At 42.8% G+C, this 19,747-nt stretch overlaps 1 protein-coding gene across 1 annotated transcript in view; it reads left to right on the forward strand.

Annotated features, from left to right (window-relative positions):
• SVEP1 (sushi, von Willebrand factor type A, EGF and pentraxin domain containing 1) overlaps positions 1-19,747 on the forward strand; it is a 171,483-nt gene that overhangs the window by 111,989 nt on the left and 39,747 nt on the right. The window contains exons 32-38 of the mRNA XM_084629308.1: positions 1,250-1,369; positions 2,106-2,282; positions 6,639-6,723; positions 8,410-8,601; positions 10,603-10,770; positions 14,018-14,690; positions 16,398-19,183. Of these exons, the coding sequence (XP_084485434.1) occupies positions 1,250-1,369; positions 2,106-2,282; positions 6,639-6,723; positions 8,410-8,601; positions 10,603-10,770; positions 14,018-14,690; positions 16,398-19,183 (4,201 nt within the window). The remainder of the gene's footprint in view (positions 1-1,249; positions 1,370-2,105; positions 2,283-6,638; positions 6,724-8,409; positions 8,602-10,602; positions 10,771-14,017; positions 14,691-16,397; positions 19,184-19,747) is intronic.

Genomic DNA, 19,747 nt, shown 5'->3' on the forward strand with positions numbered 1-19,747 from the left:
TGTAAGCTGGTTAAAGTGCGTGCAAGGCAGTGGGGAATTAGACTCCCCATATGTTTTATCTCTTAACATTTTTCGTCGCCATGCACCAATGTGAAAAACCTTTTCCCTTTAGAATTATTGTTTGTATTGGATTGTTTGGTTATATGGTTGAGAATAAGTACACACTCCTAAGGAGTAGACACTACTTGCCTAAGGAGTAGACTACGTTTGTTTGCCCAGTCACTCCAGTATTTCTGCATTGTTTGCAGAGACTGGGATAAATGCTTTGCTGACAATAACCACAGCAGTGTGTTTGCATTATGGAGCCCGTACAACATCGTTCTGTTGAGTAGTTCTTAATGAAGAATTTTCCTGCCCCAAAAGGATCTGGTTATATAAGAAATAATCCCTGATGCTGGGATTTTTCAATGAGATAGTTTTGAACCGTTCCCTACAATAGGTAACTCGTATACATACCGAGCTTGCTTCTCCACAGTAGAAAGCCAGTGATTAGAATATGAAATGAAACAAACGGGGCAGGGACGGTCTCTTTTGTTGAATTGTCAGTAGAGCACCTAGCATAAGGGGGCCTAGATCTTTGGTAGAGGTTCTTAGGCACTAGCGTCATTCACATAATTAATAATAGTAATTATAGATTTCTACCTCATTTTAACCTTTCCAATATCAGACAACTCCAAACATCTTAGCAGGCTTCTAATGTAGTAACAGTCTGCTCAGCACAGAAAGGGCTGTTTCTGTGTTTTCTGATCAAAGTGCTTACCTTGTGAGCTAAGCAGTCATGTCCCCCATTTTACAGATGAGAAAGCTGAGACATAAAGAGGATCTGAGTAGAGTTTAGAGTGAAAGAGTCCTCACTCCTATCCTTTTGCCCAAACCACTAGGGTACACCCCTCTCTCAGTATGAACTAAAACACCTATTCATTTGCCTTCCTGGAAACAAAATAACTGGCATAATAGGACATTTCCTGGGCTCAATGAGAATATTCCCTGAATGTGGAGTAACAGACTGTTTCCAGTTTCCCCTAATGTTGGCAATCTTTTATTTTACACTAAATTAACTGTTCGTATAGATATTCCATTTTATTATTCTGTTTTTATTTCCACTGTTACAATGCATCAGAGAAGTGATTCAGTTAATGGTGGGTTTTTAAGGATACCTTTTAAAATGATTCTGCCAGACATTTCGAGTGATGTAAATTGAAAACAATGTTCTTTACAAACACTGCCCTCAGGACATGTATTTTTGCAGATGTCGATGAATGTGCTGTTGGATCAGATTGCGATGAGCATGCTTCTTGCCTTAATACAAATGGGTCCTATGTATGTACTTGTATCCCTCCTCATACAGGCGATGGCAAAAAATGTGCAGGTAATGAGATCAAATTTTCAACTACCATACAGGGATGGCAAAGGAGGCCTACTCTCGCTTCGTAGATTAAGTGCCTCTTTGTGGTAAAGGGATAGCGGGTAAAAAAAAAACCAACAACAAACTTCTTTCTTGTAACCTGAGCACATTTACTTTAGAAATCACGAGACAGTAAATTTGGATCCCCCACATTGCCATTTTTGTAGCATCACTCTTCAAAGTAGACCTGCGCTTTCAAATGCACAAAGAAATATGTAAAATGTAAGTGCCTAAATATGGATCGGGATGCCTAACATTAGGCACTGAAGTTTGAAAATTTTGACCAAACTAACTTGCTATGGTCAAATGCCAGCACAGTGGAAGATTTGGAAATAGATATGTCACCTGACTCGCAGTCCAGTGCCCTATATGCCTGGACCACACTGTATCCCGTGGAGGGAAAACATGAGGTTGGAGCTGGTTAATGATACTAGTTCAGTCCCAGTGCGAGAAGGGTCAACTGCACTGAAATTAATTCAGTTGCACAAGCTTATAGTGGACCCAGCTTACATGAGAAACAGAGAAAAGCTGAGGAGATTCTTAAAAATACATACAGATATTTTTCCCCATTCTTTTTTTGTCTGATTTTCACAAAATGCCTAGACAAATGTCACTCAGCTTGTTTGTAAGCACTCACATTTAGTGATGTCACACTGCCTGTTGTTAGTACGCTCTGTTGATGGTATGCCTGCTTTCACAGAACCAGTAAAATGCAAGAATCCAGGAAATCCAGAACATGGTCATTCTTATGGTGACAATTACAGTGTTGGTAGTGAAGTTACTTTCTCCTGTGAAGAGGGTTTCCAGTTGATAGGAGCAACTAGAGTCACATGTTTGCAGTCTGGAGGATGGAGCCACCTTATACCATACTGTGAAGGTATTGTCTTGGAGCGCTACTGTGTGTTTACTGAAAGGAAATTCAACAGTTGATGTTAAAGCACAGTGGAGGAAAAGAAGGAATCGAAATGGCTTTCTATGTAGAGATGGATGGAGCACCAGAAAAACCACTTCACATCAGGCATATCTATGGGGCACAGTCCCAATTATTTACCTCCAGTTAATCAAACTTTTGGTTAACTGAAGGTGGGTGGTGTCCCCAGAAGCAATATGTCTATTTCTGCTTAACTACGACAACAATACGCTTATACAGCAAAGGTCCATAGCGTTGAACATTCATGGCCACATTGTATGGTTTTATTTCAGGCATCTGAAAGCTCCACAGGGTTATTACTGATCCAGTGCAACCAGGAAGACTGTGTGCGGAAGACTGTGTGGCTGACACTAATCTGTGGCTGGCCGGTGTCCCCACCTGATGTCAAGTCTGATCTAGGGCTTGATGTGTAGAGACTTTATCTCCACAGTGGGCTATATGTCCAACAAGTGCCAACTGGCAGTGACTGATGATGACTTCAGTCCTCTCGAGGCCCGTTCTCAATGATACATCCCTATTACTGATAAAATAAAACCATCTTATGCACAGTAGTTGCCACTGGCAGTGCATATGAAATGCCTCCAGCCTCCGGATGTCTTGTTTAAGCCATATCCATGTTTCAGATCCATATAAGAGGATCGGAAGCATGGAGGTTTGATAAATCCATACTTTATATGTAATTTCACCTTCTTTTGGCTCCAAACACTATGCAGGTCCTTTATGGCTGAGGTTTCTGAACTGATTCTTCTTAGCATGTCCATCAATCAATGACAATGTTACTGCCTCAATAGATGAAATCATCCACTACTTACACAGTTTGTCTGGCAGCACAGATGTCTTGTCTCACAACTTTTGAGCTGATACTCTGAATTTTTGTTTTTACCCAATAAATCCTTAGTCCAAGGGCAGCTGCCATGAGCTGGAAGCTCCCTCGTGCATCTTTAAGGTCATTTGCATCCTGGTCGAAGAGGGCGAGATCATCTGCATAGTCCAAGTCTGTAAAAGAAGTTGAACCGGCAATTACACTGGTATTTGCAGAGACATGTTCAAGGAGCCAATGTGCTGTGCGGCAGAATAGGCTTAGGGCGAGGACACAGCCCTGCTTCATCCCAGATCTAGAATAAGACCTGTTAGATCTATGGGTCTCCCATCACATCCATGCCCCATAGTCATTATGTAGGTCTTAAATTAACTTCATGTGGATGTCAGGAATGCCACTAGGGCCTTCCACCGGGTAGCTCTGTCAACAGGATCGAAGGCTGCCTTTAGGTCTACATATGCTGCTGTCAAAGGACAATTGAATTTGCAATGGATCTCAGATAAAAGATGAAGAGCAAGTATACCATTGTAGATCGTCCAGCAGTGAAACCTGATTGCTCGGGGCAGTGGCATTTCACAAGAAGAGGCTGGGGCTGGGACAAGTAGGACAAGTGTAAAAACTTTTCTGGGAACAGCAAGCAGAGTTATTGGCATGTAGTGATAGCACTCAGTGCCTTTCCCCAGTGGGATGACAATCCTTTTCATCTACTCTGCTGATATCTGCCCAGTAGTCAAAGCCCAGACAAAAGGTTGGTATAATGTTACACTTACGGGCTCTGTGGTGCACCTGAGGAGTTTGGGTGTTATGCCATCATAGTCCAGTAGCATGCCCACTTCCCAGTTTCTTTTTGGCAGAGTGGACCTCTTCCGTCATAGATACATCTACATTTTTACCTCAGTACATCTATATCTAGATCTAATGATTTATCATTGTTAAATTCCAGTCTTGTAGTTGTTTCTGGTTGGTTTAGCACTTCTTTGAAGTGTTGCACCCATCTATTTTCTTATTCCTCCTGTGTTTTCAACATTTCTCCTGGTTTCCCTTTCACTGGGACACTTCTCAATTTTGATCCATATCCTGTTAACTGTTTCAGGATCGTGTAGACTGTTCTTGCATCGTTTCTTTCCCCTGCTTCTTCAGCTTCACTAGCCTTACATTCTAGCCAACTTTGCTTCTCTTTTTTGCATCATTTCTTTACTACTTTGTCAAAGTTCCTGTAGGTGTGTTTTGTTTCTTCAGTCACATGTTGTAGTACTAGAGCCTTTTGTTTTCTTCTTTTGTCTATAATTTTCCATGTTTCTTCTGAGTATTCTTTCTGTCTTTGAGGACTTCTTCCTTGGTTGAGCATGTTTTACCATCAGACTTATTTAGCAGCATAAACTCTGCCCAAAGTCCAATTTTGGATCAAAGTTATTTCATAGCTTTGAATGCAGGTTGTAATTTATTAGATCTTATTCCCTCATTTGCCTCTTTTGCCAAGTTCTCAAACTAAGCTTCACAGTCCCCTTTTGCTCTCACCTGAAAAATAACTGGTAAACATTTACATACAGTGTTGTCATGGCACACTCTGGCCTCAGATTTCTTTGGCAAAATTTGAAATGTCTCATCAGATAGCTGGTGGCATCACTTGTAGCATTTCAGTTTTGGAATGACATCTACGGCTTCTCAAATGACTGTACTTATGACAGTCCAAGTTTATTCTACATTATCCAGGAGAACGCCATGTGCACTCACAATGTGGCTCCATATTTCTGATCGACCACTATATGCAAGGCTGATGCATTGCCATGGGCAACTGTGCATCGCTGTAGCCTACACTCCCACTGAGGAAACAACAGATGCTAATAAAGACACATTTTCTCAGCACCTAGCAGCAGAGATGCAATCTGTTCTGCCACACAATGAAATTATACTTTCAGATATGGATGCCACACCAAGTTGTCCCAGAAATGGCTTTGAGCTTATTCTCAGGCTATTTTGCTCTGGAACAGTAATGATAGCTCTGTTATATTTCTCTCCTGTTGTGCTTCTCATAATATGACCATCACTGGCAGTTGGTTCAAGCACTGGGACATCCATTGGGAAACCTGGATATACAATGATGGCTGGATGTGGAAGGAGCTGGATCATATATTGGTCCAGAATTGTAGTACAGCATAATCATATTGGATTTACAGAGGTGCAGAAACTTTGGCAACTACTAACCATCTTCTTCTGGTTGCTAAAATGGCAATTACCCCCCTATTTCAACAAAAGAGCAAGCTCGTTATGACACAGTAGGCACAAAGCTTCTATGAAAAGATGCCTGCTTTTCTGGTCATTTTTTCCCTTGTTTTAACCCCCACCCCCACACTGTACTCCTGGAGGTCCCGTGGCGCAGTGACCAACTAGCACAAAGAAGCCCATCAGTGCTTTACCTTTATCCAAGGGACCTCTTGAGCAATGTGAAGCATCCGTGTACCATTCCTCCTCTGCTTCCACATCCCTAAGGGCTTGCTACTTTTTCTGAAATGTTGTTTTGTAAAACGACATTGTCAAATTGAATTTGATGCAAATTTTAAAATAAAATAAAAAATCCAGTGGAAATGGCTGTCTTTAAATGAACATTCCCCTGCAGTGCTTTTAACCCTAATCCTAACCCTGAAAACCTCTGCATGAAACTAACTATAAACAAAGGTGAAACTGACTTCATTGATTTTCATTGTCCAAGCTGTCCAAAACTCAAAGAGCATAAATAGTGATGAGTAGAGTAGACAGTCTAAAATTCTCTCACCTGTTATACTAGACAGTGATATTAGTAAAATCGGTAAAGGGATGTGCAGTTTCATTGTTAAGCGATCGTGCCCCTTGACACACAAGATTTACCCTTTTAAAAATAATTTATCTTGATCAGACGTTTCACAGATACTAGGGCCCTAATTCAGCAAAGCATGTAAGCATGTATTAACTTTAAGCAGCTGATTAGTCCCATCCTTATCCGGCAGAGCATGTATTTGAAGTTAAGCACATGTGTAAGCATTTTGCTTAATAGAGACAAAGTGCTTTTCTGAATTGGTGCCCAAACTGCTGACTACAAAAGTCTGTTAGTGTGCCAAAGCAGACACTCTGGACAGTAGCACATAGCAAGGTTCCATTTTAGGCAATGAAGCATCTGCTTGCCTAGATGATATCTTCTCATAGGACGACAAAGGTCCTCCCAGCTCCTTGTTCCTCAATTAGGAGAAAAGTGCGACATGAAAGCAACCAAGATGTTTCCAATAATTAACAAATAAAGCTGTAGCAAAATCAGTTACTCCTGGAAGAGCAAATCCCGCTTCCCTGACTCAGGCAAGTCCCCACTATGTCCTCATTGCAAGTACTTGTGTGAGTAAGGCCAACGGGATTCAGCCCTAGTTGGCATTTCCACAGAAAACGGAATTTTCTTGTTTGCAACTTGGACCTGTGCTGTCTAAACAATTATTTTTGATGTTCTCTCTTTAAAGCTGTATCCTGTGGTAGTCCAGTTATTCCAGAAAATGGTGCCATTGAGGGCTCAAATTTTACATATGGCAAGAAGGTGCTGTACAGGTAGGAGATTCATTGTATTTGGAGCAGTACTGTAGTAAGAGTCTGGAAGCAAATGAGAAAAACAACAACTGGATTTAATAAGAGAGTAATTGACCTGCACAAAGTGGGGGGAAAGTAATGGAACAATGAACAGAATCCACCCAAAACCTCACCCATTAATCCTTTCATGGGTTCACAAATTATACAATACTAGGTTGCATTTATTTTAATATACAGGGTAGAAAACGAATATTGCAGAGCACTGTACCTGGACAATCATTCTGTAGTTAGCATATGATGTTTTACTTATTCCACGTAATGGGCTGTATATTAACAAAACCCTTGAAATAATGCTAGTACAGTGTAGTGGGCCTATTACTCTCTCCCCATTCATCACCCCAAAAACCCAGTTACCCCGGTATCAGCCTGTATTATTATTTTTATATGTATCGAGGTAGCACCTATGATCCCTGGTCACAGACCTAGACCTCATTGCTCTAGGTGCAGTACAAACACCGAACAAAAATAGGGCCCTGCCTCAAAGTGCTTATAGTCTAAGTATAAGACAAAAATCGACAGGTGAATACAGTCAGACAGATGGGAGAGCAAGAGGAAACAACGAGACAATACTAGCCAGCATGATAGGCTGTGGTCTCAGCACACTAGCTGCCTAATGATTGCCAAGTATTTTCTCAGCATCATGTCAAAGAAGAGTTTAAGAGGGTCTTTGAATAGCCAGGATATCACAGAAGTCACTGCAGAGTAGGAAATGTTGCGTTTTTAATGGTGTCCACTGTGCATACTGTAAAAGACACATAAATACTAACCAGACCTGTGGAATAGTCCCTTTTGCTTTGCAGAGCTGGGTACAAAAACCTACATTTTTTGTGAAAATTTGGCAAGTTGGGCCCAGGTAAATTTTTTCTGTTTTCCCAAAGAAACAGCTTTTTTTAGTGAAATCTCTTTGTTTGGCATTTCTTCAAATTCTGAATAAAATATTCAGCCCTAGCTCAAATACTATTCCATCCATACTGTCTCCTGGGGTATGCAGTATAACTCTATCCTTCCACCCACTGGCCAGAAGGATGGTGAAGGGACTTGAGGACACATCCACAACATAGGGGCTAGTAAAAGACTGAAGCCACAATGTCCCTCTGTGGTTTTGGCCTTTGCATTCTGTTCAGGCCTGAGCCTACCTGACCTAACGGACCTAGGCTCAATTTCTCAAAAGAGGCCAGGCGACTTAGGAGTCTAAGTCCTATTTTGAAAAATGAGCTGAGCACTTCAGAGCCTAAATCTCATTGGAAGCGTATGGGACTTGGGCTCCTCAGTGTCTCGGTCACTTTTGTAAATGGGACTTGGGCTCCTAAGTCACTTAGGTGCTGTTGAAAATTTGATGCCTCAGAATCGCATTGATTTTTAGTGGGGTGAGAGAGCATTTCCCTAGCTACAGGGGGGCGAGAAATCCTGAGCCTACAAAGCCGTTTTAGATCTCTGAGAATATTTAAGTTGAAGCCACAAGTATTCTCCTTTGCATAAATCTGGTGAAAACTTGGCTGTTCATCAGTGGAGCCAAATTTTTGTAATGGCACTAATCCTGTGCACTCTGTAATGTATGTGGGTGGGGGGGATGAAAGGGTTGCTTGGGGAGAATCCTATACAAACAAGATGTATGTATTTTATACTGATTTTCTTCTTTTAATGCAGATGTAACAAAGGATACAATCTGATGGGTGAAAAGGAAACATCGTGCCTTGCTAGTGGTGCTTGGAATCATGCTCCTCCTGCCTGTGAAATAGTAACATGTCCTAGCCCACAGGACATAAACAATGGAAAATACACACTGAGCGGCATGACATACCTTTCTACTGCATCATATAAATGTAACAGTGGATACAGGTAAAAGCTGTAGAATCAAGTCACAGGCACTCTTAAGTGCTGTGAAGATGCTGATAAAACGTAAAGACTTGCTGGAATGGCTAATTCATATCTGATGTAGAGAGTGTCAGAGGAACACAATAATAGATTTAAGGATTTTTTTCATCTTTGAGATACTTTCTGTGTTTCACACAACATGCCAACATTTGGGGGGCGCTCATGTAGCATCAGTCATCCTATTAACGTTTATTCATTCTCTTTATCACCAAGCTGTGAAGCACATTTCAAACATATGGAAATTAACCCAATATCAGAACCATATTTAAAAGTTCTTCTTTACATCTGAAAGGCTGCAGTACACTTAATTAGCTTTTATCTGTTTATGCAAAATTATTTTTATTATTATTTTGCAGTGCTCTTAAAATGCCAGCTAAAAAGGATCTTCTGTAAATTAAAGTGACCTTTATAGCCATTCTAATGAATGAATAAAATCAGTAAAATAGTGATTTATTTTAAGCTGGCGTTTTCATTTTACATTTGTGGATTGAGCCTTTTGTAAACAGATTTTTAGCAGACAATTAAAAATAAATAACCCCCATTATATTAAAAGAAATAGTTTTAATCATGTTACCTACTGTGCAAATTAAAAAATCCTTAATATTATCTATATCCATTGCAAACACACACCTATACTGACATATATACATACTCTAGGCCTAATTCTCCTCTGCCGTTTACCTTGTGCAATTATTCACATCTGTCCAAATGAGCGCAAAGCGGTGTGAAATGATAACACAGGTGTAAGTGAATGGAGGATTCTGATTTAGTAGTGTTTTTACACATACTTTGTGCTCACTTTCAATTGGTGTAAATGACTACTTAAACTACAAGGCAGGGTTGAATTGGGCCCTATTGCTACAGTCCAGGCTCAATCCTGCACTCCTAATTTGGGCATAATTCCTACTAAAGTAAATGGAAGCTTTGTGTACGACTGCAGAATTAGGCCAACCAGACAATACATATCATATAGATCATGGCTTCTTTTATAGATGAAATCTATTACATGAAAATTACAGTTAATGTATAGTGTTGTTTCACAAATACCAGTTGCATCAATGTATTTTGAAGGCTCTTTTGAATAGTATGGGTTAATTTTTTTTTTTTTTAATTCCTGCACAATGCCTAAATAATTGAGCTTTTTGGGGCCATCCTCCCTGGATGTTTGGGAGATGAACTCCACCATCCCTTTTGGTAGTCACCACTCCGCTGAGTGTCGTGGCATCTGTGCAAGCATGGATCCAGTCCCTTCTGTAGTCCACCCCACATGCTCTTTTTCACACCGGCATGTTCCAAGCCCGTGCAGAGCCCACCTCCTTGGCAGTGCCACATCCCTTATGTGCCATGGCTCAGCACTGGAGATGGCCTTTCACCGGTGAATTATACCCTGCCATTTTGTGCATATCCCTTGGTGTCACTGTAGCTAAAGAAACCAAAAGATCAGCTAACTTCTAATAGCTTAGGCCTTTCCTCAGCCAGCAAAAACCTTTAACATCCTACAGGGAATGAATGACTTTTTGAAAAGTAATCTAAACATCAACATGTCCCTTAGCCTTTTGGGTGAATCAAGTTTCAGAGTTCTACAGATGCACATTGTGGTGGTGTATAAATGAATAACCTAATTCAAACACTGATGGCCCAATCTTGCAGTCCATAGGTGGGCAAAAGTTCCATTTTCTTCAATGGGAGTTTTATATGGGTCAGTAGAGCGATCTAGGCCAGAACAGACTCTGTCAGCTTTCTCCTCTAGTAGTTCTGATCAACTGCTGTTCTGACAAAGTTAGCCATATATTTTGTGAACAGAGGGTAAAATCCTGGCCCCAATTAAATTAATGGCAAACTTCCCCATGACTTCACTGGGGCTAGGATTATAGCTAGAAGGTATTTTCAAGGAGCTCCCAGCTTCTGTCCCCACCCCCATACAAACTGTGGTTACAGATTAATAATAACCTTTAATTCTCTTAGCCTACAGGGTCCCCCAGTACTTGTGTGTGAAGCTTCGGCTAACTGGAACAGCACACCACCAGTCTGCAAAATTGTCTCTTGTGGATCCCCTCCTGCCATCAAAGATGCCATGATCAGTGGGAATAACTTTACTTTCGGCAGCACAGTCACTTACACGTGTAAGGAAGGGTATGTACATTAGCACGATTAGAATAAAGCCCACGATGAGTGAAAATTGTCAAGCCACACAGCCGCTCGCTCGCTGTAAGGCTGTGTCTTAATGCTATGCTTTGATGTCACATGCTCGTAAGAACATGACTGTTTTGTTGATGCTCAATCATTAATTATTGGTTCGGTTGTAACTAGATGGAAATGAAAGGTGATTTGACAGTTTTTGTGACATGGAAAGTTTGTATATGTTACAAATAGCCCATTTCCCCAGGCCATTTGTCAGGTTTCACAAGCCAGCTAAAGTTAGATGGGATACATACTTGAATGGGAGAGCTACAGGGAAGTCCAGTTGCTGAAGGCAGTGATACTGATAATTCAATTGGAGCCCCTTTCCCTCTAGTCACTGTTGAAACAGAGCCCCAGCATGGTGTGATGCTGGCCGTGCCATATTTGAGAGGAGACATTTTGTAAAATCAAGGATCCCATGGCTCTTTTCATTAGAGTAATAATAAAATGAATAGTGACTATTTCATCAGTAGATCTCAAGGCGCTTCACAATCTTTTAATGTGTTTATCCTCTCAACACCCTGGGAGGCAGGGCAGTGCTATTGTCCTCATTTAACAGATGGGGAACTGAGGCTCAGAGATGCTAAGTGACTTGCCCAAAGTCACACAGGAAGTCCATGGTGGAGCAGGGAATTGTACTCAGGTCTCCCACATCCTAGGCTGTGCCCTAACCACTGGACCTCCTTCCTCCCACTAGAGAACAGAGATATTAATCTTGGTGTCAAGGCCAGATTCTAATTTGGGTGAATTACATTCTGCCTTCATGAACATCTATCTGCAGTTTCAGCTATGCAGTGTCCTTCATTTTCTGTCTGTGTAGTACTTCTGTGCATTTTTAAACATACAGTACAGACCTGTTTGCGCGCAGATGTTAGGAATCAAGCCATCAGGACCGCGTGTTAACGGACTGCAGGTTAAGAGGGCCATGCTGAAATATCTTAAGATATCTATATATACATGTATAATTATCTAGGATTACATACGTATTCACAGTGTCCCAAATACTGCAGGCCTATCTGTTAACGGCGCTTTGCAAGAATATCAATTCAAATGTGTAATCTAATCAAACATTATTATTACTACACAGGGGTGAAAGTAACTCGACACTTACCAGTACAGGGCTGGGGTGGCTCTGGTCCCCGGAAGGGGTGGGGCTAGGGGGGTCAGCACCCCCCAGCCAGCCCTTCCAGGCCGCCTGGTCTGCACCACCCGGGGTTCCCGTGGCAATTTAAAGGGCCCAGAGCTCTGGATGCTGCTGCTGTGGTAGCGGCGTCCGGAGCCCCGGGCCATTTTAGGTCGCCGGCGCCCCACCCACCCCCCCACCCGTCGGCCGCCATGTGGGGGCAAAAGGGGCAGGGACCTTAAAGTGCTGCAGGCTCCTTTGCTGCGGCAGTGCGTTAACGTTGCTGTGTCCCCCCGTCAGTGGTCCAGCTCTGCCGCGGCAAAGGACCATCCTTAAAGCGCTACCTGCCACGTCGGCAGCCTGCTGGCAGGGTCCCTACCGGCAGGGCCGCCGGGGGAAAGGGGCAGCAACGTTAAAGGACAGTCCCTTGCCGCAGCAGCGCTTTAACAGTGCTGCCCCTTCCCCCACCATCGGCGGAAAAGACGTACAACATGTTTCCACTCCGCACTTCCCGTTGATTTCTATGTCAGCGAGTTAGTGAGCAAATCTGTAGCACAACAGAGCAAGTTCCTGTACTGTGTGTTAACGAGTCTCACATGTTAAATAGGTAGCACAGGGAGGCCTGGCACTACTGCACATTAAGCGGCTTCGCGTGTAAAGGGGTCTGTACTTTACGCCATATTTCATCCCAGAGGAGGTTGCAAAGTCCTGCAAAGACGTTCTCACACTTGCTTAATTTTACACACTGGGAGTAGTCCTGCGGAAGTCATTAGAGCTACTCAGTGCATAAAGTTAAGCACACACGTTAAGTCTTTGCAAGGTCAGGGTCTAAGTTCATAAAGCATTTTGTTCTCCTTCCTGATGAAAGGAACAAAATAAATGTACAATCATTCTCCTTCCAAGCTGAAATCTTCAACATTGTGTCTGATATCATTACATTAAATTCTTCGTTTTCTTAAATGTGCTTCGACTCAAAATGCTTTGGTACTTATGGTACAAGTATTTTAAACAGGTCGGCTTAAAAGCATTTGGAGAAAACAGCTGTCACCTCTATAGCAATGAATCTAATGATGGGTCATATTAAAAACTGGCACTTATATATGCTTTTTTTTCATGGAATCCCAGCCAACAGTGTCTGAAAATAAATACTGCAGAAAGTCAAGAGTACTTTTACAGATGTGGCCAACAAAATCTAAACAGTTCATTTCCAGCCCTCAGCTGCAAAGATTCATCAGAGACTTTCACAGTGGGTTGTTGTTCATTGTCTTTTTGTATGAACACACCACAGAAAATGTAAGGCTTTAAATAAACAGACAACACATTTTGTGTTGAAACAACTGCAGTTTAAGTGGGATAATTGGCAGCATGACGTGCTGCTTATGATCAAATCCCAGAGACAGATTTGCTAAATATAATATTACCCACTGACTACATATTAAAATTGCAGTATTTGTGAAGGATTGGGAACAAATTACATGTCATACTGAATTTTAAAAGTATTTCTTTTTATATATGTTGGTGGTTTCTTATGGAGGAGTCATTACCAAATGACAATATATCCATTAACAACAATATTTTTAGCTAACTAGCTTAGGATTTTGTACTGATATCTCTTTCCATAGTATCTGAGTACTTCATAGGTCAATTAGATTGGCATAGCAAACCCACTGGATTTCATAGAGTCTTCAACTCTTCTTCCTTCTCTAGTTATAAGCAGCTCTGCTTTGGGTAGAAGTTTGTGGTTTGTTTCCATTTGGTGCGGAAGGTTGATTGTTATTGTAAATGTTGTTCTGACTGTGGTGGAAAAGCTTTACCAAAAGGTAAAGTCTTGCTGTGTGTCCAGAGAGCCAGACTACCTAACCTGTTTCTCCATAGATAATAGGTTTTTCTATAGCAGCCTTTGGCATAGTATCTAAGCAGTAAACAGTCACACGAGAGTTGTGACTATTGTCTAAAGTGGACGCTTCACCGTTCTAGGAAGCTCCACTTGTAGAGTTGTCCGGGGGATGTGGGGTGGCTTAACACTTCAGTTATCAGTCTAACTCCATATGTCGTTGGTTTTTTCCTGATCCACAGCTACACGTTAAGTGGCCCTGACACGGTAGAATGCTTAGCCAGTGGTGAGTGGAGCATGAGTCGCCAGCAGTGCCTGGCTGTTTCCTGTGATGAACCTCCCCATGTGGAACATGCTTCTCCAGAGAGCGCCCATCGGTTGTTTGGCGATATAGCTTATTACTACTGCTCAGATGGCTACAGCTTGGAGGACAATTCCAAGCTGTTTTGCAATGCTCAAGGGAAGTGGGTGCCTCCTGCTGGCATGAAGATGCCCCACTGCGTCGCTGATTTTTGTGAGAGGCCGCCCACGGTGTCGTACACCATCCTGGAATCAGTTAATAAAGTAAAGTTTCCTGCTGGTTCAGCCGTGAGCTTCAAGTGTATGGAAGGTTTTGTCCTAAACACATCTGCTAAGATTGAGTGCAACAGAGGTGGCCAGTGGACTCCGTCTCCTTTGACCATCCAATGCATCCCAGTTCGCTGTGGGGAACCGCCGAGTATTAGAAATGGCTATAAGAGTGGAGCCAACTACAGGTTTGGAGCAGTGGTGGCTTACAGCTGCAACAAAGGGTTCTATATCAAAGGAGAAAAGAAAAGGACATGTGAGGCCACAGGAGACTGGAGCGGTACCCTACCTACCTGCCATCCGGTGTCTTGTGGAGAACCACCCAAGCTTGAAAATGGAGTCATTGAGGTATGATAAGGGTTTTCCAAGCTGCTTGCTGCGCTGGCAAAGTTGAGGTGTCTTAAAGATTCCAACTGGCTAGCCCACTAAAGTTGAAGTAGGATGCAACTAGAACTGATAATCAAAAGGATGATGGGGATGGCCTTGTATCTTGTGACTTAGGCTTCTCAAAAACACAAGCCCATTAACAGAATTTCCTATTATGAGCAAGGATTTGATGTAGGAGACTCTGCCAATTGCTTTTCCTAATGTCTCGCTACATGTTTGTCCTCTCCAGTCTGTGGGCCAGTTCCCACTGCTCCCTAGAGATCTATCCAGCTGCTACAGCTAGCTCATAAACCTTACTCTTTTTGTGCATACTACCAGAAACGTCTGATCTGAAATAAACAGATAACTCTGGGATGAATTCTTCCTTGTACACACCGCTCCCGCTGAGGGTAGAATTTGGCCAAACTGTCGAATTAAATTGAAATGAATAAAAGCTAGAAGTCAATAACATCATCAGAGCTAAAAGGTGTAATGAATGCAGCTTTTCTCTTATTGCTGGACCCGTGCTCTACTCTGCTGTACAAAGAAATGTTTTCATGCTAAACTTCATGGGGTATGGAGGGGAGAGGCGAGATCAAATTTATTTTTTATTTTAAAGGTCTAGCTTCAATTAGAATTGAGGCCAGAGGGGGAACAAACATCCTCTCTCGAGGGGTGAGGCTGCAGTAATAAGTTATAGGAAGAGTGGGATTCCAAGTGTGGGATTCAAGATTCCAAGAGTGAAACCAAACATGAAACTGCCTTTTACCCCTGAACTATGATTGTAACACAGTGGCCCCCATGTAATTAGGTTGATAATGGTAGGACAGTTCCACTAGGAGAAGTTGAGAGTGCATAATGTACCTGGAGCCATTTTAACTGCTTCCTTAAGGGAACAAACTCTTCTTATTATAATTACTTGTTTTCTTTCTCTTATGAAGGCCAGTTATAGAGAGTGGCTAAATCAGCTGAAAAAATGAAACTCCCTCACTAGTGCATTCTTATTTCCGTTTGCTCAATTATTATTATGTATTATCATGTATACTGTTTTTCTATCATAAGTATTCATTGTACCTATAAAGTTTTCTTTGCAGTATTGTACTTGCAATCTCAGGTGTTCTAGCTCTACAGCAGAGGTTCTCAGACTGTGTTAATTATTATGGTTATTATTTTATCCAAAGCACTTTACAATAGTTAGCTAACAGTACAAACAACATTTGGAAAGATTATTAAGTGGTCCACCGAGACCCTCAGCAATTTTCAAGTGGTCTGCGGGAAAAAAAAGTTTGAGAACCACTGCTCTACACTGGATAAAGCTTTCAATTAAAGAGCCATGTCATTTGCAGAGGTCGCCTCTGGCTACTTCCAACCTTCTGTTGCTCTTCTCCCTTTTTGTGTACAGATTTTTTTGCATATATGGCCAGGAAAAGATTTTCTATCTTTAAATTTTGAACATTAAGTTTTAAAACTTTTTAATGTTTCATTCAGTGCAACTCCATTGACTTCAGCGGGTGCAAGTCAAGGCAGAACTTGCCCCCCTATATTTCTAGTGCAGACATTTATTTCTTTGCAATCAATCCTTGTGTCTGGTTCGCAGTTAGATACAGAAGGACTAATAAAATCAAAATTCATTTGCCAGGGTCAAGAGTTTTTACATTCTACTTACCATTTGTCTCACCCATTTTACAGAGTACGACTGGCCGTTTCTTTGAGAACGAGGTGTACTACCAGTGTAATGCTGGCTACAAGCTAGTTGGCAGTTCAGTTGCAGTCTGCCAAGCAAATCGTCAGTGGCATAGTGAATCGCCACCTTCTTGTGTTCCTCTCAGTTGTGGCAAACCACCTCCTATCCAGCACGGATATGCCAAGGGAGAAAGCTTTGATGTGGGATCCAAGGTTGAGTTTTTCTGCAATGAGGGCTATGAGCTGATGGGAGATGCCTCTTGGACGTGCCAGAAGTCTGGGAAGTGGAACAAAAAACAAAGCCAAAAGTGTGTGCCAACAAAGTGCCCAGAACCACCACTGATTGAAAATCAGCTCGTCTTGAAAGAGATGGTTCACCAAGTAGGCGTTGTACAGTTTTCCTGCAAAGAGGGCTATGTCTTGCATGGTTCCTCGGTGCTGAAATGTTTGCCATCACAACAGTGGAATGATTCCTTTCCAGTCTGCAAGGTTGTACTGTGCCATGGGCCTCCATACATTCCCTTTGGTGAGCCTGTGGCATCATCTCTTCATTTTGGTAGCACCGTGACATACACCTGCATGGATGGGTTTTTACTGAAGGGAGAATCTACAATTGGATGCCAAGCTGATGGCTCCTGGAGCTTTCCATTGCCAGAATGTATTCCAGTAGAATGCCCCCAGCCTGAAGAAATTCAGAATGGCATTGTAGATGTGCAGGGTCTTACTTACCTCAGCACAGCACTGTACACTTGTAAACCAGGCTTTGAATTACTGGGGAACACGACTATTCTCTGTGGAGAAGATGGTCATTGGCTAGGTGGAAAGCCAGCTTGCAAGCCTGTTGAATGCCCAAAACCGAAGGAGATTCAGAATGGCAAATATTCATACACAAACTTTCATTATGGGCAGACTGTTACATATTCGTGTGACAGAGGATTCCAGCTCAAAGGGCTGAATGTACTGAGCTGCTTAGAGACAGGAGACTGGGACGCCGATGTTCCGTCTTGCAAAGCCATAAACTGTGACCCCCCTCGGCCCATTGAGAACGGTTTTGTGGAAGGTGCAGACTACAGCTATGGTGCTATGATCATCTATAGCTGCTTTCCAGGTTTCCAGCTGGCTGGTCTTGCCATGCAGACTTGTGAAGAGTTGGGATGGTCTAGCTTTACTCCAGTCTGCCTACCAACAGACTGTGGCCTGCCTCCCCATATTGACTTTGGGGAATATGTGCAGGTTAGAAGCGAAGAAGGACATTTTGACCAAGAAAGAATACATCTTACTGAGAGCCCTCCTCTTTCCCACACGTTAGTTGGTAGTAACTGGAAAGAGATAAAAAGTCCTTTGAAGGAAACTAATGCAGTACAGTTAACAAACTTTTTATATGGAACCACAGTTATGTACACATGCTGCTCTGGTTATGAGCTATTGGGAAACCCCATACTAGCTTGCCAAGAGGATGGGACGTGGAATGGTAGTGCCCCTGTCTGCATATCAATAGAATGTGACTTACTCTCACCCCTAGAGAATGGCTTTTTACATTTTACTGAGAATACACTTGGTAGCGTAGTGCAATATGCCTGTAAACCAGGGTATAAGCTAATTGGTTCCGACACAAGGCTGTGTTTGCCTAACCGACAGTGGAGTAATGCTGCTCCATATTGTGAGGTGGTATTGTGTACCACACCTAACAAACTCATGAATGGAAATATAAAGGGAGAAAACTACACTTACAGGAGTGTGGTCCATTATGAATGTGATCCTGGGTACCAGTTAAATGGCTCAGATAAGAGGACATGCCAGGATAACCAAAAATGGGATGGGAATGAGCCTATTTGCATCCCCGTTTCTTGTGGGCAACCAGCAGTTTTAGAAAATGGCCAAGTGTCTGGAGACGAATACACATTCCAAAAACACATGGAGTACAGCTGTAATGAAGGTTTCCAGCTGCATGGGGACAGGAGCAGAGTCTGCCTTGCAAATGGAAGCTGGAGTGGAATCAGTCCAGTTTGTAAATCCATCAAGTGCACAATACCACTACCTCTTCCCAATGGGGAAATTATTGGATCAGAATATGGCGTTGGGAAGGAAATTCAGTATCGCTGCAGTGAAGGCTACACGTTGCATGGAGCATCCATACTTACCTGTAAGGCTGATGGCACCTGGGATAGAGAAGCTCCATACTGTGAGCCAGTCAATTGCGGACCCCCAGAAGACATCTCTCATGGCTTCCTGAATAGTTCAGGTTTCAGTTATGGGGAATACACACAGTACGTGTGTTTTCCCGGTTATGAGTTACGTGGAAATCCACTGCGGCAGTGTTTGTCCAACGGCTCATGGGGGGGAAGCCTCCCCTCTTGCCTCCCCTGTGAATGCCCCACGCCACTGATCCAGAACGGGGTTGTTATTGGGCAAGATTTCCGCTGTGGGAAAAGTGCACAATTTCAGTGCTTGGAGGGCTTTAAACTGCTAGGACCTTCTGAACTCTCCTGTGAGGCAGCCGGCAAATGGAGTTCTGCTTTTCCACACTGCAGGGGGATTTCATGTGGCTCCCCACCAACAATCCCCAATGCCTTTATCAGTGGAAGCAGCTCTGTGGATGAGAACGCTGTAATATATAACTGCATAACGGGCTTTGTCATACAAGGGAGGCCAGAGCTGACTTGTACAGATAAGGGCGTTTGGAGTGAGCCGTATCCACTCTGCGAGCAGTTGTCCTGTGGACCCCCACCTTCCATTCCTAATGCAGTGGCTGTCGGAGAGGCCCATACCTATGGAAGCAGAGTCCAGTACAGGTAAGAAGGCTGCTGTAATTACATCTCCCTGAAATGTCAATGGAATGAACATAGGAAGATGGGGTGGGATCTGAGTTACTACAGAGAATTCTTTCCTGGGTATCTGGCTGGTGAGTCTGCCCACATGCTCAGGGTTCAGCTGATCGCCATATTTGGAGTCAGGAAGGAATTTTCCTCCAGGGCAGATTGGTAGAGGCCCTGGGGGGGGTTTCGCCTTCCCCTGCAGCGTGGGACATGGGTCACCTGCTGGAGGATTCTCTGCACCTTGAAGTCTTTAAACCATGATTTGAGGACTTCAGTAGCTCAGACATAGGTGAGAGGTTTATTGCAGGAGTTGGTGGGTGAGATTCTGTGGCCTGCGTTGTGCAGGAGGTCAGACTAGATGATCAAAATGGTCCCTTCTACCTTAAAGTCTATGAGGACCTTTAAAGCAAACAAATAAATTCAATTAGTGAAAGGCTGTGGAGCGGACCTCACGGGGAGGTTAACACACACTCTTGGGGTTCCTGCTGCCATGTAACGCCTCACTCCAGCCTCATACTTTACCCGCAAACACATAGCCTA

The sequence above is a fragment of the Lepidochelys olivacea genome, assembly GCF_965140295.1.
Source record: "Lepidochelys olivacea isolate rLepOli2 genome assembly, chromosome: 5".
Lineage (NCBI taxonomy): Eukaryota > Metazoa > Chordata > Testudines > Cheloniidae > Lepidochelys > Lepidochelys olivacea.